Source organism: Sinohyriopsis cumingii, chromosome 5 (genome assembly GCF_028554795.1).
Source record: "Sinohyriopsis cumingii isolate HCF-2022 chromosome 5, ASM2855479v2, whole genome shotgun sequence".
In the NCBI taxonomy this organism is placed as follows: Eukaryota; Metazoa; Mollusca; class Bivalvia; order Unionida; family Unionidae; genus Sinohyriopsis; species Sinohyriopsis cumingii.
The window spans coordinates 8036423-8058045 of record NC_142965.1 but is presented as its reverse complement, the minus strand read 5'-3'; the positions used below and the strand labels follow the sequence as shown (position 1 = coordinate 8058045).

Below are 21623 nucleotides of genomic sequence, written 5' to 3'. Positions count from 1 at the left end.
ATGGCGTTCGGATCAAGTCCACTACTGCTGAAATATTATGTTTGTTTTTGTCGCTAATAACATTCAAAAAATCAGCGACCTTCATTCTTGTAATAAAACATTTGATATATCACCACACATAGACTGGTTCTCTATTTAATATTCCACCACACAGAGGCTGGTTCTACACGTAATATTCCACCACACATTGACTGGTTCTGTACTTAATATACCACCACATATAGCCTGGTTCTAAAAATTATAAAATAATAAGTTGTCTGTGACCTAAAATCAAATTTACTTTCATAGTAGTTATCCATAGTCAACAGTGCATTTACTTGCACCTTCCAACAGATAGTTGTTACGCAATTACCGTTTTGAAGATAGTTTGCAATTCATTTCAATTTTGTTGTACACTGATATCATAATTTGCATTGCCAAGTTACAGAAGCAAGATACGACATGTAACAAATACTCATCAATTAAAATCGTTTATTCGTATTGGCACTCGGTTTGACCAAACAAAGACAATTGCAATAATTTTGTACAAACTTAATCATAAAATCCTGTAGAGTTTTCATCACTATACTTTAATAATTGCCATCATCTATTTTCTGCTTTTTGAAGTGTGGAAGTTTTAATCATAAATATATGTGCTCGAATTTACGACATTACGATTTGTAGGGAAAGGTTTTGCTTATAGCGCTGCTGAGAAAATGAATTACGCCGTATTTTATTAAACTATCCCATAATGCCTCTTTTTGAAAATGAACTTGAGTGAAAACTGGTAATAGAAAGCAACTAAAACAAAATAGGGACAAATTATTTCTAAGGTTATAAATAAATTTAACGTAACTGACTAACAAAACGGGTGAGAAAGGGCTTTGGATATATTTTATCCAGGTCATTTACAGTGGCTGTATCTGTTTCAACTAGGCCAAACAAAAATTAAATTCCCTTGAACTGTAATAAACAAATTTAAATAAATAAAAATAAATCGTAGTATTCATACTGTAATTTGATTTTATATCGACTGATTAGCCTGGCAGTTGCAGTTTGTAATGATGATAGCAATATCATATTTTTATATATGAGAGAGAGAGAGAGAGAGAGAGAGAGAGAGATTGTTTGCGTTTCTTCTACAGAACAGAGACATTTTAAGCTAGGACTTATAATCAGATATCTCTTGTAACAGTCGAATTGATATTTCCGTCATAACCACATTAAAAACTAGATTATACGCATACAAGCAAATGTGTTTACAGCAGACTGAGAAGAAGTTTAATAGTTAAGTTTCAAGGTTCCATCTTTATTCAGAAAAGTAAATATTCACAGTTGCATTTTGTTTCCTGTTCTAAAAAGAGCGAAACAAGAGACAATGTGCATATTTATTTGCTGCAAACTGCACAGGTCAGTTCTCGCCCCTGCATATACTGTGGACATGGTAATGAGCCACATATGGCCTCCACTCTGTACAGGAGACGACCGTTCTCATTCCGAAAGCCGGAGGGGTCAGCCTCTGGAGCCTGGTCCACACATATATAATCCGTGGACGCCTTCTGGGTATTATGTCCCGTCATCAGATATCCGTGGTATTCCACATGCCAGTCACCAAAGCAACGATTTCTCGCTGGAAGCATAAAGGTGGAAGTCCTCCGTCTGCTCCGGCAAACGGCACATGGCATATTATGATATAAGAGTGCCTCGGCATTGGTCAGTTTGAAGAGAGTGTGATCGTGGTATTCGGTACCATATATGAATGCCTGATTGTCGAGGGCGTCTGTGTAGGTGCCCCATATTGGCTCATGTGGAAGGCAAAGCGTGTTGACCGCAGCGCCTGTATGGTCATAATACGATCCTCCAGAGATACCTAGATGGAAAAGAAAGCAACAAATATGGCCTTGAATATCCTTTGTACTAAATATTATCAACGTAGATCACGAAGTATAAAGAAAATAATGGTAATCAAAGACTGGTGGATTTTTTTTTTAAAGAAGAAATTATATTAACACCCTTAATGGCGTTTCAAGTGTAAATTATGAATACCAGAGTAGTATAGTCGCCTTTTAGTGAAAAGCTTGATGCGTCTTAGCTGATATTAACACCCTTATTGCGTTTCAAGTGTAAATATGGATATCAGGTTAGTATGATCACATCTTAGCCAAAAGCTTGACACGTGTAAATCTTGGGTTTTACTCAGCTGATCATCCCCATTGCTTATTTACTACAAATTCCAGTATTATTACCATGGAATTACAGATTGTACTGACCTGAATAAACTAGTTCTGTATCGACATCGTCTGGGCAGGTCGTTCTTCCCCACCGCGTGTATACAGCGCCACCTGTGTATATTAAAGAGAACAAATGTTGGCACCAGGCAATTCTGATTAAAACGTTCTATCTGTGACCGTAATGTGTGCTATCAATAATTACGTTTTGAAATACGCACGCTCAGGTTAAGGATATCATCGACTCATCCATTCTATAAAAATGTTTTGAAACCCGTAACGAGTCAACGGTATCAATGTGAACTATACAAACGTAACATTCAGCATAAACTCGTGTCCTTCCATTTAATTCGATTCCAAATTTGAGAGAATATTAGATGAAGCAGGGTCCTTCTTTGTAATGATCTTGAGCAGTGATCCCCAACCACAAGTATATCCTCTGTATCATGTGTGTCACAGAATAAGGCAAGAAATAAGTTGGTTTCGCCTTAGAACCATTTGATCATTTTTGTCGTGCATGCGTACAACGTTACCGGGGTGGATAAATGTTTTTCAAGGTATGCAACTGAACTAGGATGTATCTCGTCGTAGATCGCTTGTAGATCGCGGTGAGAGCCACTAAAAGGACGGTATGCACAGGTATTTTACCCTGAATAATACTCACTCTCCTGTGGATTTAAGGCAAGTTGCGTTTCAAACCGACACACTTCTCATTGGATCGAGTCAAGTAGTAAATTTTCTCCATTTGTGTTCTCCAGCCATATGTGTAAGTGTTACATTTGTATTTTATTTGATATGAGAAGCGTATTCAGCTTATAATGTCGTATCCTGAAACGATGCCTTTACCACGACGCAAATTTGAAACGCTGTGAACTTTTGAATTACATGTTGCTATTAGAGTTTAATTTAGTAGCATGTATCTATAGATTTTAATTCCGAACCTATTGTAATGACCAGTTTGGTTTTATTGTAGCTATTTAGGGCTGTCTGTAACTGTTTAGAGCTATCTGTAGCTGTTTATACGTATGTCTATACGCACGAAGGGTGGGTGTAGACAATACTAGTGGGACAACCCAATTCAGGAGAACTGTGCTGCTGTCTGTACGTTTGTGTGTGCGGGTATATCGAGCCGTCTGTGTGGGTATGGAATATGATGTAACCATCAAGGCCATACAAAGATGAAACCGCTAGTTTGTAACCTTGGTGGATCCATGAAGGTTGTGTACGGCCAATACAAGTGAAGACCAACCAAAGAATTCGGGAGAGCTGTGTGGTTTCAGTAGACACATTTGCAAGTTTTACAAATATGCATGAATCATACGGCCGTACAAATAACTGAGTTATTGTTGTTTCAATTAACTGTTCTTTCAACTGAGTACAGTTGAGTCATTTTGATTACATGAGATCATGTGAATCTCAATTTCATTATTTGAATCTTAGTCATACATGAGAATACATGAATTATTTTTAGTTTACCAATTTGTGAATGTTTGGATAGAGTATTTGAATGAGACGTATGTTTGGAGCGTGATAGAATCAGCGTATTTGTAGTCATTCGATCCAATCATGCATTCAGGTCTATCCTGTTACAATGTGTGATGCTTAAAATGCACCGATGTCTTTAAATTAGTTGCAAGTGAAAAGAAAACTTTATCTACATTGTCAGTTTCTCTTAATGTCTTCAAATATTTATTAAAAACATATATTTTCTGTTTGTAAGTGTCTGGGACTTTTACCTTAAGACAGATTTCATGTTTAAAATAGTTTTTTTAATGCTTTTTCTGCCATAGATTTTGTGAATAATGGTGAGCGAAGATGGGTACTCAAATTATGAGTGGCATCCCCATGCCTATTTTAGACCTTGTATACAAGCCAGTTTACGAGAATTATGAGAGGCGTCCTAGCCGATCCTAGATTCTAGGATAAAAGCCAGTTTACAAGAATTATGAAACGCTTACCCAGACAATCCCAGATCTTAAGATACAAGTCAATTTACCAGTAGCCTGCTTCCATGTTTCGTATGTTCCATGCTTTGCACTCCGCTATACGCCATGTTGTTACTTGATCAAAACGAATGGTCCCATATGGAGAAATCTCATTAATCTATTTGCGCCAAAATTATTCTTTTAATATTCTGTTTGTTAGTGATACAAATGTGAACTTTACTAATACTTTCTATTTGATTTATAACATTCGTTATCTTCTGTTCAAGCTTAACCACAATTCGGTCATATAATTAATTTTACAAATAGTAGGCGAAAACGAAGTAAAGGGGCACACACCGTGATAATTTGTTAATATTGCACGTTGTCCACTGCGTCATCTAAAACATTACTTGTCCAATCTATTACTTTAAAACATTTACGTCAAAATTGATATAAGGCGATGTGTGACAGCCTTAATCTTTCTGAAGATGATGACGAAATTATCATCCCTCTTTTCCGAGGAGGTGAGGGTGAGGATTTTGTTTGCAAATATTGCAGATTTGACACTGCGTCATCTAAATTATTCTAGTCGCAATACAATCCCTGATAAAGTTTACATCGATATTAATATCTTGTTGCACATGACACCTCATATTTTGCCAAATATTAGGATCGAAATGCCAACACTCTTCCACGAATGTGACTATGTTCGGTCCAATTGTGTATATTCCGACAGCATCATATAAAAATGTCCATTTTTGCAATTGATTTACTTGATACCTTTTACGTCAAAATTGTTGCAAGGCGATAGATGGCAGCCTTTATGTGCAAAAGACTAAGACCAAAATACCCGCTCTCTTCTATCAAGGCTGAGGTGGGATGGGCGGCGCATGTGGGGGTTGTGTAATGTGACGATATTGCGAACTTGCGACTGCATGATCTAAACGTTCCATATACTGTCTATTTATTAATCAATTTTACGTTGATATTGATATAACGTTCTACATGACAGACCGGATTTTGTGAATGATTGATCATGCTTCCGCTATGAATTCCTTGATGTGGAGAATACTTTTGTGGGAGGAAAATGCAGTTTTCAAAAATGTACATGCTTTGTGGTGAAAGTACTTGATGCAGCTGATTATGTTTTGAATTTCTTCCATTTGGAAATATAAACAGATTAAAGCACATACATGTCGTAACCTTACATGTGATAAACATAAAATATGATGACTTGATATAGAACCACGCGGTTTAAAAAGAAATGTTCGAGAAATGAATACTGAGGTCAACGGTAGAGCGTCCATTTGTTTCGTTGTAACTGGAGCACTGACTAAAACCGAAACACCGGCCTTTTCTGCGCAGTACTGGGGACTTGGATTGAGACGGAGTAATGGAATGACAAAGCCCGATTATGACTATCATTCAAAATGTATCATTCGTAACATCTTTTTTTACACCGATATTTTGTGTTTACGTCGACAGTTAAAAAAGGTCTTGTTTAAAGCATTAAATAAAACTCCATGGCAGTTTGATCAAATTGCCATGGTATTAGTTATATAAATATTGTTTTGTAATGGAACTCAAAATGTACTAATATTGTATGCTTAATTAATTTTAATATCATAAGATGGGTCAGTCATTTTAAATAAAAGGATTTTTTCATTAACACACACACATATATATATATATATATATTGTTGGATTATAATCAATATTTTATTTCAACATACATTGGATTGAATTTTGATACCTAATGACAATGCAATAGATTTATTTCCTGAATAATTTTAATTTTAATTTATAGAATGTAGTCTCATCCTAGTTTCCAAAATTTATCATGAAATCTCAAAGGTCATCAACTGCAGGAGATTCGAATGCAAACAGGAGCATAGACAAACGTATTTTATATATACTCAGTTAGCATTTACATTAGCAACATTTTTAACTGATTCATTTTATCAAAGTTTGAATGTCTTTCTTCAAAGATTACATTCAAGTCCTTTTCTAAGTTCATATTTTGTTGATACACATTATTGTCTCCGATAGAAGCGAAACAGATGTTCTAAATTCTAATTTTTATTATCTCACATGGTGTTTACATTTGTAACTCGTCAGTAAGATATGTGAATTAATAAGTACTAACTAAATCCAATTGTTGCTAACTATTTATGCATGTGCAAATTACCCATAATCATTCTCGAAGTTCGCTATTTTGAAGTAGGCAATACGTACCCCTGTTAACAGTACAGTGGATTTCCTCTGTAACATGATAATGTATGCAGACAAAAAAGGTATAGACTATTAAAATAATGGTATACTTGTAAGAAAAATAATTGCTCTATATTACGGGAATCGTTGTCATGCCAGTCATGCATACATCAAACACAGTGTGACATCTACAAGTACTTTATTACTAGCCCGAGTTATCTCGGACCTTTGCCACGCCATTTTTGATATTTGTATACTTATGTTGGGGTGTAGAGGCCGCGTCCAAATTTTTTATATTTGTTGATTTATGCTGGGGTGGTAGAGGCAGAGTCCACAAGACAAAAGTACATCGCTGCTGAAATTTGATCAGCATCTCGCCATTTGCATTCCGAATCACATGACTATATAGTCACATGACTATGTAACCTACATGTCAATGACATCAGAGGTCAAATAGTCACGTAATATCGACAATAAACCAATTTCCAATGTTCCTGTGCATATAATCTGGAAATATTATATAGAAGTTACCTAATGTTTTTAAATAAATATAATGCATACTTAATTCTCAATGTAACAAGATAACCGGGTGGGATATTTCGGATTAACAACAGAACACGTTTTGACGACACATATATATATGATTTAATGTGGCGATTTATATGAATAGTGGATTATGAAGATGTGTGCGTATTTATAATCCAAATATTGGATCTATTTAACATAAAAACGCACAGTTTCAAAGATGGAACAAAAAATACAAATATATTAGTTCAGTGACCCGAAAACACAGGATAAATGATTTCACAAATGATTCAATAATGGAAAGATGAATATAGTTCACTCATATAGTAAACGATGTAAGTCTTTACACATAGTAAAAAATGTATTCGCTCAGGTAGCGAAATTATGTCACTAAACACAAGGACGGATATACAATCTATCCTTCCAGTCCTGAATAATACACTGGGTCTTACTAACCCAAAATTAGCATACAGCTAAAAATACATGTGTGGAGATGCACTCCGTCACCCGTGCACCATATCCGCTCCACAGCTCCTCCGAATCAATTTCACAACTGCTATAGACTCCGGACCCTCGGAATACTATGATCACTTGGTATATTAGACCCTCCGGACCCCCTGGTCCTTTGACGGCTCTACAGCTGGGTCACCTTAGTCACTCTGGACACTCCGGACGCTAGACATTAGACGCTCCGTCACCTTAAACGCTCCGGACACACGGACGTTTCTAAATTCAGACAACACCGGACACCCCGGATATTCCTACCCTCAGACAACACCGGACACCCCGGATATTCCTACCATCAAAAACAGCCCTACAGCTGGAGTTGTGCGAATCCTTTAAGCAGGCCGCTTGCTGACAAAACCATTAGTATTGTAAAGGTCCTTTACATGTAGTAACGTATTTATACCTTTAGAATTTTCGTTTGCTGTATCGAAAGCACCTTGCACGTGTGGCATAGGACGAATCGTACTCACGATTTCGAAATACATAGACCATATTATAATCACCCTCGGGAATCGTTGTACAGCGAAAAAAAACGAAACCCGAGTACATGTATTTAATTAACATTTACACCATTCCGTGACACTCAACATATTTATTATGAGAACAACGACCAGAGACCTGTCGGTATCACAGCAGGTTGGTGAAAACCATTTTGAACAAATAACGAGCACGTGTCAACGATGTTTTTGTTGGTATCACATGACTACCGCATTGACACGTGCTCTTTGCTTAGCGAATCGGGTTTTCTTCAAGTTCCTGCAACATCAACATATTTCCGTCGTTGTTTTCAGAATAAATATTTTGAGAAGTTTGTGGGTTTTTTGATTTTTCTATAAAGATTACGTGAGTTGTATTATATGAAAGATTTGATTTCCTACAGCAACACTAGAAATGTTTTATTGTTGATATCACGTGACTATATAACCTCTAGTGTTATTGACATGTAGTCTGCGAGATGTGTATAGTCATGTGACTCGTAATGCAAATGACGAGATCCTGGTCAAATGGAAGCAACGATGTCGTTCCGTCTCGTCTGTCAGCGTATTAAAGACATGACGAATGCTATGCTCGCGATTTTTGCGAAAATCATATTCCTATCGATTGCATGAAGGAATATCTCAATGAAAAGTCATTCAAGTTTGCTACGCTAGCTAGAAAGCGACTACCCTATGACGACAGCTAATGGTGTCGGCGAATTCCAACTTTACGATGGGCAGTGGACTCTGAAACTATTCCCCAACATAGACGTCCAAATAACAAAATTGGGGTGGCAGGGGTCAGAGGAAAATACAATATTACAAGACCTCTGTATTGTTTTTATAGTCAAACACAAATGACATAAAAACAGACATTTGTTTTATAGTCCAAGAACTAGTAATCCCGTGCTATTTTCATTGCGTGGTCTTTCTACACGTCATCTTGATTGTTATAAAAAATATACCTTTGCCGAGATTTTCTTATGTTGTTATGTAGTTAGCATCATATATTTCTCTAAGGGATGGGGAATGTTTGAAAATATGGTCCTTATTTTTAGAAAAAAATAGGTAAGAAATACTCATATTATTAAGTAACATAAGATATCGAATTACTAACAACTCTTCTTTTTTCAAACTTCTTGTTACTAAAACGTGCTTCCTGATATTTTATGTTCAGATTTATACTTACTGTACAAACACCTTCTTACCGTTTATTTCAAAAAGTATAGCTTCCAGCGGCTTATTTATTGCAGTTCCCAGACCAGAGCAGATCAAACAAGAAATGGAACAAAGAGAAGCAATGAGAAAGTTTGTGGAGGAACATGAGCTAGCACCAGTTAATGAAATCAGGTTACATTTAGCAACATATGTTCTGTAACATGAATGCCATTTTATCTTTACGCGTTACGCTCCATATCCCTGGATGCTACCATCCACACCCTCTGGATCAATATAAAAAACATCTTGAAGTCCATTGGATTATTTTGTTTTTGCATTTAACTCTACGTTTCTGTTATATAGTTATACAGCTCGTTTTGAAACTTCTTTACGTAATTGGAGTTCTTCTAAATATTCAGGGGCTTCGTGCAGATCAGAGTATGCCAGGGTGAAATGATTGCTCCCTTCTGCATGTTTGGCCGGTGATAAATGCACTACCATTAATGATGCTCAGCCAAAATTGAAGTATCGACTCAGTAAAATCCCTTTTATATTTAATCATTCAGTCCGGATATATGACTTAATACAAGCTGTTACACATCATTGGCAGAGGATCGTTGAATGCAATGAAAGACCTAAACCTTCTTCCTGGCATTAACCAAATTACCTCTTTCTACATGAAGTTCACAACGCACTTACCGGTTTATATTGTAACAACTAACACATGCATTCCTCCTACATGTTCTATGTTTTATTTGATCATTATATCACGTTTCCTTTTCAGGGGATCTGAAAGCGAGTGGAACTATCTTTTTTGTACAAGATAAATTACCAATCTCAACACGTGAGATGGAAATATGAGCTACCACATTATCAGATACAGGATTCTTATAATTTGATGCTGTAAGTTTCCAATAGAGCAACGCAGCTGTATGTTTCGCTATGTAATCCTACGGAAACATTTGCCGAGACTGTGTTAACAACATATTCACCCATAAAAGATACAAACATGTTATTCATTTCGGAAGTTGAAAAAAGGCATCCTCAAATTGTATAACTTATGTTCAACGTGTGTCTTTAACATTTCATGCAATGATACATGCACAGAACATTTGCTTTGTAAACTCGTATGAAGTGACACGTAACCAACAAGCAAACTTGGCATGATTCGGCACATTAGGTTATTTGGCATAATTCGGCACATTAGGTTATTTCAGCCTAAATTAGAGCTTGTATGCTCAATACTTCGGAGCAGTAGATTTATAAAATTGTCGCTTTTACCGAAGAGAGTATATATCGCTATGAAATATGAACAGACTCATGAAAAATTATCTTTTATTGAACCTCTCCGGTGTCCTAGTAGTTAGAGCGTCCGCCTCAGATGCGGGAGGTCACGGGTTCATGCCCCAGCCGAATCTAACCAAAGACTTATAAAGTGGTACTCACAGCTGCCTCGCTAGGCGCTCAGCATTAAGAGCTTAGTGTTAGGACTGGTCGGCCTGGTGTCAGGATAATGTGACTGGGTGGGACATCGTGCTACATGTCTGTGGCTTGATGCTCAAGTGGTAGACATCACTATAAACTGCCAAACTTTAGACATCGTAGCCATATGACTGAAACATTGTTAAAGCTACGTTAGAAATTAAATCACGCACAGACACAAACACACTCTCTCTCTCTATTTCTCTCTCTCTCTCTTGTTGAAGTTTTTCTCCCATTGAGATGTCTTAGCATTTAACATTTTTTATAGTGAATGGCATATTATCTGAATTTTCTTGGATAAAACCAGCTTGAACATGGAATCTAACAATCGGCATATTATTTACTCAAACTGCTGAAATATAATTCTTTGTTCAGATATTATTCCTACTTGCATGTGTCATTTAACTTCGGTTCGTATTTCTTTAAAGTTATGTTACAGGGTACTGTTAATTAGAAACCAACTAAAACAAACATTGAATTCTCATCCGTTTGAAATATGTTATAACCTAGAAGTCGGAAGCTGTTACCAATATTTTAGCAAGTAGAGGAAACTGTTCAATTGACACTTTTGACGTTTATCATGCATTATAAACGTTTGGCGACAAAGTGATTGAGTTTGACGCTTTTATTTGCCTGTATTTATTTACAACAGGATTATTGCTGTCTTACTTGAATGTTTATACTTGCATTTTGATATTGTCGCATGTAAATATCAAAATTTAGCATTTGTGTTTCTTATATAGTTTCATATGATTTTACTTTCTTTTATTCAAAGTTGTTTAGTTTTTAACTTGCACCGGAATAGAGCAGGAAACATTTCATTTTCCTATCACGCCTACCAGACAAGTAAAAACTAAATTTCGCTTGCCAAGGAGCAACCTTAACATGCCTGAAAAACAAAAAACAATCGTTGTGTATTATGGAGGCCTTATTTAATTTAAAACATCAATTCTGTTATAGTTCCCTATTTCAAATGGCATTATGAAAATGTGCGTGCTTATCTATTCGGTATTCTTTCCAAAGTTCCATTTTGAAGGCACTAACTTTACAACATTTCAGTCTGAAGTGTAAGTAACACCCAATTCTCGACAAGTATGTTGCAATAATCACTTACAAAAATCGGTCTGCAATACTGAAATCAATAATACCGTCAATGATATTTCACTGGGAAAATGCAAGCCAAGTCACGCATGCTCAGAGAATACTTGCCCTGCGATTTGATTGTTCAGCATGACTCGGTTGTCCAGTCTCACAAATTCTTTTTACTGCATTTTTCTTCAAATGCCTATTACTGGTGCTACAATTTGATACTGAATCATCTTGTCTTATAAATTAATAACTCAAAATGAAAGTTTAAGAACTTTCGTCCTACCGATAACGCTTGCCTATTTATCATCCTTTTCAGATTTCAAAAGGAAAACATTTAAAGGAGGTGTTCGTATTTAGAGGCAAGACAAGAACATCTATAACAAACTTTTATTATACCATGTTGTGTAGATAGTTACTTGAGGGACATAAAAGTCAGAACAAATTATAGTTATATGTACTACTTCATTTGAAAGTTACCAATTACATTTTCCAGTTAATAACTTCAAATTTGAAAGGTTTAAAGGATGACAAACATTGCAAAATACTTTATAGCTGAATAGATTGTGAATGACATTAATGTTTGGGAATAAAACCAGAATAACAGATTTCCTACAACTATCATTTAAACTATAATGAATCAGACATCAAAGCATAGATATTTTCGTAAAGGAACTTCAGTTTGCACCACTATGTTATACACTTAATCACATTAAATTATATACATGGTAAATGGCTTACAGGATGTTCAAACTATATAGTGAAATGCACAATGTGACTCACACTATATAATTTTCTACCAATATTTATAGAAAGTTCATTCTGGACGGATGGCATGACGTTATAAGCTCCCTTAGCACAGTCGCAGAGCATCCACATACCCATGTTCAAATAATGGTAGTAACTGGTGTACCTGGATCTGGCAAATTATTCACATTTTGCTAGCTTATTATACGCTTTCTGGCTAATGATTCCATTTCGCTAACTTATTAAACGCTTGTCAATTTTATAAGCATTTAACTATCACTGTATGCAATATTTTATGTTGCGGGGGTCGAGCACAAAATGTGATTTTTACAACGATTTACTGCAGTATATGGCAATACTGTATTACAGGTTGGTGTATTGTACATGCAGCTTTTGGATATGAAACACAAATCTGACAGGACAGGTTACTCGGTTGCCATGTTGATATGCAATATTCATAACTACATACGTAAATATCTTCTGGAGGTCTTGCAACTAAAACGCCATCGGCAGGCATCATGCAATTTTTGCACTGCATACCAAAGTAACAGGCCTTTTGTGAATATCAGGAGAAAAACAGACAAACTTAAAGAACGCCTTGTCAAAAACAGAAAAGATTTTTAAAGGACTGGCCTAATGAACAAAATGCATTGTCTTTACTGATTGGCAACAACAGTGGCAATTTGCCTCACACCACCGTCTGAAACTTTTATTTTGCTATTACTACCTATCAGCATTTCGGTTGTTATTTTTTGAATGGATTGCCCAATGAACATCAGGCAAACAAGGTTACATCTGTCAGAAAATGGCCAATTGACCTAATAAGGATTTGTTAGAAAAAAAGCAAAGGGTCTCAGTCAATGGATAGCGGGTCGAGGGACCTGTCACAAGGACCACGCCCATTTAAACGCGTGATTTGTGTTTCAACTTATAGGAGTAAATAAATTCACCTCTGTTTAGAAAACAACAGGGACATATACCGGTCTCCAAGCTGACAGAAATTAATTCAACCATATCAAGTATTTAATGAGCTCATGTTTTTTTAGTATGTGATGAAATTCTGGATCCAAACAAATTATTATAGTTCTACTGTACCTTTTCAAATCAAATAATTCATACATCTGGTCATACATACTTTACTGTAAATTTGAAATCATCCCCTCACTGGAATATTTAGTAGTTTAATTGACACACTTTGGTGGAAACATTCTTAATCAATCTCATCGAAATAGAAGTATGGCTTCACCAACCTTAACCAATTCCATTTTCACCTTCTCTCATTATCATTAATGACGTAATTACACTGATACTGACAAAAATATTAAGTTAACCAATTCAATTTGTCACCTTCTCTCATTATCATTAATGACGTAATTACACTGATAATGACAAAAATATTAAGTTAACCAATTCAATTTGTCACCTTCTCTCATTATCATTAATGACGTAATTACACTGATACTGACAAAAATATTAAGTTAACCAATTCCATTTGTCACCTTCTCTCGTTATCATTAATGACGTAATTACACTGATACTGACAAAAATATTAAGTTAACCAATTCCATTTGTCACCTTCTCTCGTTATCATTAATGACGTAATTACACTGATACTGACAAAAATATTAAGTTAACCAATTCAATTTGTCACCTTCTCTCGTTATCATTAATGACGTAATTACACTGATACTGACAAAAATATTAAGTTAACCAATTCAGTTTGTCACCTTCTCTCATTATCATTAATGACGTAATTACACTGATACTGACAAAAATATTAAGTTAACCAATTCCATTTGTCACCTTCTTTCGTTATCATTAATGACGTAATTACATTGATACTGACAAAAATATTAAGTTAACCAATTCAATTTGTCACCTTGTCTCGTTATCATTAATGACGTAATTACACTGATACTGACAAAAATATTAAGTTAACCAATTCAATTTGTCACCTTCTCTCGTTATCATTAATGACGTAATTACACTGATACTGACAAAAATATTAAGTTAACCAATTCAATTTGTCACCTTCTCTCGTTATCATTAATGACGTAATTACACTGATACTGACAAAAATATTAAGTTAACCAATTCAATTTGTCACCTTCTCTCGTTATCATTAATGACGTAATTACACTGATACTGACAAAAATATTAAGTTAACCAATTCAATGTGTCACCTTCTCTCGTTATCATTAATGACGTAATTACACTGATACTGACAAAAATATTAAGTTAACCAATTCAATTTGTCACCTTCTCTCGTTATCATTAATGACGTAGTTACACTGATACTGACAAAAATATTAAGTTAACCAATTCAATTTGTCACCTTCTCTCGTTATCATTAATGACGTAATTACACTGATACTGTCAAAAATATTAAGTTAACCAATTCCATTTGTCACCTTCTCTCATTATCATTAATGACGTAATTACACTGATACTGTCAAAGATATTAAGTTAACCAATTCAATTTGTCACCTTCTCTCATTATCATTAATGACGTAATTACACTGATACTGACAAAAATAGTAAGTTAACCAATTCAATTTGTCACCTTCTCTCATTATCATTAATGACGTAATTACACTGATACTGACAAAAATATTAAGTTTCTAATAAGGTCTAGATTTTTATTGACCAAATATTGAAAAAAGTTTTCACTGTGGATGCTAATGAAATTATTGATGCATACATTAAAACCGGCTGATCTACTATTAACAATAAAACATGATGTCATAGTCTTTTCAATTATGGTGATAAAGGATCTTAAGAATAGAAGCGTGTTTTTGAAACCAAAACGCATTTAAAGTGAATTAAAGAAATATGCAACTACTGTATAATGGATTGTCAATACCACTTGGTTAAGTTGACTTCATTCTCCCAGCTTCTTCCATTGGACACAAATGTGAAATCTGACTGTTGATTATATTTCTTATTCCCTGATAAAATCCTGATAACAATGTAGATTGCATTAATGCTGATTATATGTTACTATAAATAAGTAAATACTATGACGTAGTTTTTTAAGACAAGGCATGTTTGGCTTATTTGGGGGAATCTTAAAACACAGCAGCACATTTAAGTTTATATCATTCTGAAGTAATGTTCCTTGCCTAATGGTACACGGTGAATATAATGTATGTGCCACGATATATCAATATCAATGTGAAATTGTTCAAGCAGTGGCATAGCAAGAACTTCTGCCAATACTAACGCAAAACGTAATTCTCGGCCTCCCTCCCAATAAAAAGTTGTTTGATGATAATTGCAGCTGCCATCCCTAGTTGTGAGGGTTGCTTGGGCGGATGCCGTGCTACTTTGTTCAACGAACAAATTGCAAATGTAATTTTAGGTGAAAGTCCGAAATGTCCAATATTACTAAAACATCGCCCTCACCCCATTATAGAAGATGTTTGTTGTGTTGGTCTTAATGATTGGTAAAATTTGATTTGTCGTGTAGTCCAATACATCAATATGAACGCACAATTTGTCAAGAGATTGATTTATCAATCGAATTAGATGATTTAGTCTCTCTCTCTCTCTCTCTCTCACACACACACACACACACACACACACACACACACACTCTCTCTCTTATAGAAGACAGATGGTATTTGGTTCTTAATCTTTGGCAAAAAGGCTCTTATCTATCGCCTTACATCAGTTCCAACGTGAAAGGTATAAAGGAGTCGATTGCAAAAATACTTTTTTACACCATGCATTAGGAATGTGCAACATTGGACAGAATATCTTCACATTCACACACTCGTGGGAAGAGGGTTGCAAAAATCTAACTTGTCATAATAGAAGAAGATTTTCAGTATCGATGTAAATCATCGATCAAGGAATTTGTTGCAACAGGAACATTTTAGATGACTGTTACGAGTTAGGGGCTTAAACTACATAACAAGGAAAGGTAAAAGCCAACAAGCATTCTATACTCCAAAATATAAATCGAATTCCGTAGAATATAAAATTAAATTATTTAAAGAATTAGAAATAAAATTATAATATTGTATGAATTCCTAGACTATTTCCTTAAATGTACCATCAATTTCACAGAAATCCGAAAAGGATCAAAAAATATTCCGAATGAAAGCTCTAATGTGCTTGTGTGCCAGCAATACTGAAGAATACCTGCTCTAATATCCAAATGTTTTTACTTCAAGGCAAATCATTTGAAAGGATAATGTCGCAATAGTCGTTGAATGTTGTACGGTATTCCAATTATATAAATATCACAGTCCTTAAATGTTTCACAATAATCCAGCTAAGTACTCGTTGTTTTATACACACGTTTTACACTCTGCAATTTCAACGAATAATATATAAATAAATCTGAATCTTCTCGTAACTCTTGCAGAACTGAAATATAACTGTAGAATGAAATTCGTAATTTAATTCCTTCTTGTATTCACTATATACGCATCAAGTCGACAATTGGACATTGCTAGAATGTGTTTTCAGGTATTTCAGTTGTTTTCATTTGCGAAAGATCTTAACAATCATCACTTTATTTTCGATGTGAGCCAATCAGCAATTTAAAGATCATCGCATCAACAATACATATGATCACGTGATGATTTCGTGATTTCCATTCAACTCGTTCATGGCCTGCATTGACCGAATTAGTTGTTGATGTGAACTTAGTAACTGGACCTTTATTTATGACTGTAAATTATACAACGTATTGTACATGAATTCTACACAGGCGAAGTGACATCTCCTTTAAAGAATATCATCATTAACCAAATAACTTAGATAAAAACTGTATTATTAAAATATATCCGTAACAATGACGAAGTGCGAAATTTGCAATATTCGCAAAACAATAGTTACTCTCGCCGCCTTTTGAAACATGATACCTTTGTTTTAATCTTTTAAAAAAATAAGGCTGCTTTACATCAATTCATATCAATTTCGACGTACGATTTTTCACGGAATCGACAAGAGAAAAAAGTGTTTAGATGACGCTGTGGGAAATTGAAATATAAACAAAATATAATTTTTTGTACCCATTTTCCTATACTAGTAAAAACATTTGTAAAACTAATGATATGACCGAATTACTGGTTAATCTTTAGCACATGATAAATACTACTATAGTTCAAATCTACAGTAATAGTAAGTTCGCATCGTGTCACTAAATGAATAAACTCTACGCTATTAGAGGAACATGATTCTCCATGCGAGACCATTTGTTTGATCACGTGACACTATAGAAACAGCGCTCTCCAGACTTAATTTAGTGGAGGGCAGTGCAGGGAGCATACGTAGCAGGGACGTATACTAATTAACAAGAATTACGAGCGGCATCTGCTAGCCGATCCAAAATCTAAAGGTTTTGCCAACTTTTAAGAATTTTACGAGGCTTTCCTAGCCGATCCCAGATCTCCAGATACAAGCCAATTTACAAGAATAATTAATGAGACGATTCCAATAGCCCATCCCAGACCCTAAGATAAAAGTCAATTTACAAGAATAACGTCTATAAGCTAAGGAAGATTATGGCTGGTAGACGTAAAATCCAACTTAGTGCATTTATAAAACTACAATAACGGGACATACCGCTTTCTACTTGTTTCTTTTTTATATTATCTTTGTGAAAGAATCGATTAGACATTTAATTATAAGTTTTGGTTTAGTTATTTTTTCTTTATTTTATTTTATATTATTCTTCCTTTTGCTGTTGTCGAGCATATGCTTTATTGCGCTTACAGCATATCCATTCATGAACTTAAATCTGCAGGTGAAAAGTAATCCCATATAAAATATTAGGTCACTGTGACAAATCTATATGCATTCTGAAAAGCAGTAAAATATTTCCTATCCTTATAACTGGAACGATGTATATACCATTAGAAATATATATCTTTACGGTGTTCATGCTATATTTGTATATATAAGTTAGTTTGTTTTGGTCTATAGTACCGACATGCATCGAACATTATTGATATTGAATGGACATACATCCGGTGGTACGGATACAGACTGGTGAGATAGCCGTAGTACCGACATTTGGCTAAACAAATGGCCTAAAGTAAAGAGATAGCCTGGACATATGTCCTGCAATACTGACATTGACTAGACAGCTGGGTTCATATTACTGCGATACACATTTTTAATAATGTGCGAGTGTAGAGACAACAGCAGTGAGAAGGAGGGAGTAAATTGTACCAGTCCCAGTTGGTGTATGTATATGTTGGTGATCTTTGTTCATGGTTGCATTGGCTCTTGCTGGATCTATATCATCCACTGCACGGCGGCGGCGTTCACGTTTTGGGGTCTGAACGAAATTGGGTTGACTAGAGGTTAATTTCTGAAATATGAAAAGATATCTAGCTTCGAGATGAAAAATAGTCATGCCATGACATTACTTTTATAACAATAAAATGTAGTGATTAATTTCGGAATTTCCACAGAACAACCTATTTTGCGAAGCTCGATAACATAGCTGATTTATTGGAAAAAACTGTATTGTTTTGCTAGGTTTGAATGTGTAGATAGTTAAAAGAAAGTCTCACAAGCACACGACACTATTACAAACAGTTGCTTGGTTATTTTGCAGTCTTATCATTTACACGCCATAAAGTTATATATCTGTCTGTGTGTGTGTGTGTGTGTGTGTGTGTGTGTGCAGGACCAACGTTTGGGGGTGGCAAGTGGGGCGACAGCCCCAGGCCCCACTCTTGAGGGGGCCCCGCGTTCAGGCCTAAGGTCCTCCTTAAAAGTTTGTCAAGCTATTTTCTCCGATAAATTGGAAACGCTGATACAGACCGAACGTAATGCACGCAAATCGCGAAAGTTGATCTAGTCTAGACATAATCAATGTTTGCAGTAGCATACCAATCGAGATACCGATAATATTCTGGCCCCGAGCGGTCATGGTCCTAATGCCGCCTCTGTGCGTGTGTGTGTGTGTGTGTGTGTGTGTGTGTGTGCATCAGCGTTTCATTATTATCTTATTATCGATAGACCACGAATCGCTGTAATTATAGCATCATATCACTTACCCGCAATCTCTCAATGTCTTCCTCATATACTTCATCCCTAGACATTTGTCTGCCTCTTCCAGCCATATCCAGATTTTTTTCAACATTATGCTCCTCGTTCCGTTTCATTGCAGCCACGGTCAATCCAAGTTCGTGTAAGTCTGCTAGACTTTTCATTTGTAGAACAGACAGACAAACAACAATCACTAACCCCATAAGGCTGACCAAGCCTCTAACTCCAATTTTAGACATAATAATTTCGGTCTGTTTCATCATGTTGTTCACAAAGATGATAAGAAAAACGTAAATGAACAAAAGACTTAGAAAATAAGAACAGGTACTGAAGGAATTTCGTAGCGAGATATGTTATGTGGCAATCGACACTCAATGGCCTGTTCTCTATTGGCTGGAAATGAAACATTCGATGTTTATGTTGGCTGTTTTCTAACGTATTTCACCTACATACATGCTAGGTCCTGCGCTACAAACGGAAACAGTTTACTCATAATCGAAACACTTTTGTTTTCAACAAGAACAATATAAATAATTTAAAACGTGTACTTTTTACATCCCGAAACATTATGCATCACAGATGTAGAAACACAGTTTTGTGTGAATGTGCTATATTTCCTTTAGCATAAAGTTTTTTTCTTTTCATTTCTGTGTAATGATAGAAAGTAACACATGTTCGTTTCTAATTTATATGAGAGTGGAGACGGAGAGTGTGATAAAATATTTTGAATTTGTTTTATTTAATAAATTATAGTTGCATCAAAACTCTGTTTTCTGGACTGGAAAAAACAATCCAACAACTCCAAACTAAAAATAAAATAAATTAACTTGAACTTTCAAATAATTTCCGTGTGACTATATATGTTTTAGCTTTGTTTTATCGAGGACAGGCGAATCATTCGATCTCTACTAACCATCAAGGTGGAAAAAGTAAATATTATTAGGCCTTCCAAGAGATAGATTTAAAAACAATATAAAGAATGAGGTAAACACGACTGAAGATTGTCATATAAGGCACACAGTTAATCACTAATTATCCACTTACGAATTGATTGCATATTTAATAACTATAATACAGTATGTGCCCGCTTAAAAGAGTAGCCTACTGCAAACAACATAGTTCATTATCTGCCCTTGCATAGTGGGCTGCCAGATCAGGATATATGTCCATTATTTTATTTATTACTCATAGCAAACCCCATTGTTCGTCGGCAGATATTGATCTTTGCGGTTTGAACTTGAATACAACTTATAAGCGAGTATATACGGTAACAGTATTGAAAATGTTTTCTGAGCTTAATTATTTGTCCACTGCAACAAAATATTTGCAATTTTTAAAATACATTAGGATTTAAAGTAAATATAAATTGATTCAGATTGATAACAGCAATAGGAACCATTTTAAATTTCCTGTTTACCCATGATGCCTTCTCATGAAAAACTACACTTCCTGAAAAACGAAGTGCAACGTCAACACTCATCCAATACTAACTACATTACTTTACCAAGTCCAGCAAACTTAAAGCTGAAGAATGGAGAACGCTATGTTTATGGAAAATGTTTGATCCAGAAAAGATAGGATAGCTATGCTTTGTCCTATTTTTGAAATTATCAAAAAAGTAAGAGACAAGTTTTGAGACAGTTCCACAATCGATGAGAAGGTTTTCAAAAGAATATAATTTGACAAATAACACAAACACGAAATAAACAACATTTTGAGAAGTAATGCTGTTCGAGAAGTTTTGTTAACCGGTCAAGCTTGTATCGTAAACTGACCAAACCTACTTAAAGTATCAAACCTTTAAAGATGAAACTGTATCGTTTTAAAACATTAGCAGCAACATAATTTCGTCATATAAATTAACATCTTTAAAGCTTGCGATTCGCTCAGGTCCTTAAAAAGTTTGAAAAATTCGCCTTCACTTTCATCTATTTATTCCTACATTTGTTTTTCTTCTTCACACTACGGTTTAAACGTTTACAAAACGATATCAACCAAAAAAACAGTACAAATTAATGGTAGGCATTATATTAGCAGACAATGTGTATCATTTATAAAACGATAAAGATGCATCATTTGCCCCAAGGATTCTAGTATTACTATATTACTATTGTTTGACTTCTCGATCCTCATGGTGATTGGTGATATCACCAAAACATGCACCCACGCAATCGAAATCTGACTGTTCCTTCCTTCAGTGTATATAATCACCATATCTTATCTGTCTGTGGTATATTCGTAGGCTACTCAACAAGAAATGAAAGCTTGTTTCCCTAACTGAATAG

At 35.2% G+C, this 21623-nt stretch overlaps 1 protein-coding gene across 1 annotated transcript; it reads right to left on the bottom strand.

The window, feature by feature from the left end:
* Positions 1-456: 456 nt before the first annotated feature.
* LOC149798595 (uncharacterized) lies at positions 457-19745 on the bottom strand. Its single transcript, XM_089957415.1, has 4 exons — positions 19347-19745; positions 18511-18652; positions 2250-2321; positions 457-1849 (listed from the first exon to the last, which is right to left on the bottom strand). The coding sequence occupies exons 1-4, from the start codon at positions 19599-19601 to the stop codon at positions 1368-1370; spliced, it is 951 nt and encodes a 316-aa protein (XP_089813541.1). The 5' UTR covers positions 19602-19745; the 3' UTR covers positions 457-1367.
* Between the last annotated feature and the right edge of the window lie 1878 nt (positions 19746-21623).

Excerpts from the sequence above, each read along its gene's own strand:
- LOC149798595 (XM_089957415.1), bottom strand. The coding sequence starts at position 19,601 with ATGATGAAACAGACCGAAATTATTATGTCTAAAATTGGAGTTAGAGGC. Across the intron at positions 2,322-18,510 it reads ACATACACCAACTGGGACTG|GTGGCGCTGTATACACGCGG; the intron begins GTACAATTTACT and ends TAATATACACAG. Across the intron at positions 1,850-2,249 it reads TACAGAACTAGTTTATTCAG|GTATCTCTGGAGGATCGTAT; the intron begins GTCAGTACAATC and ends TTTTCCATCTAG.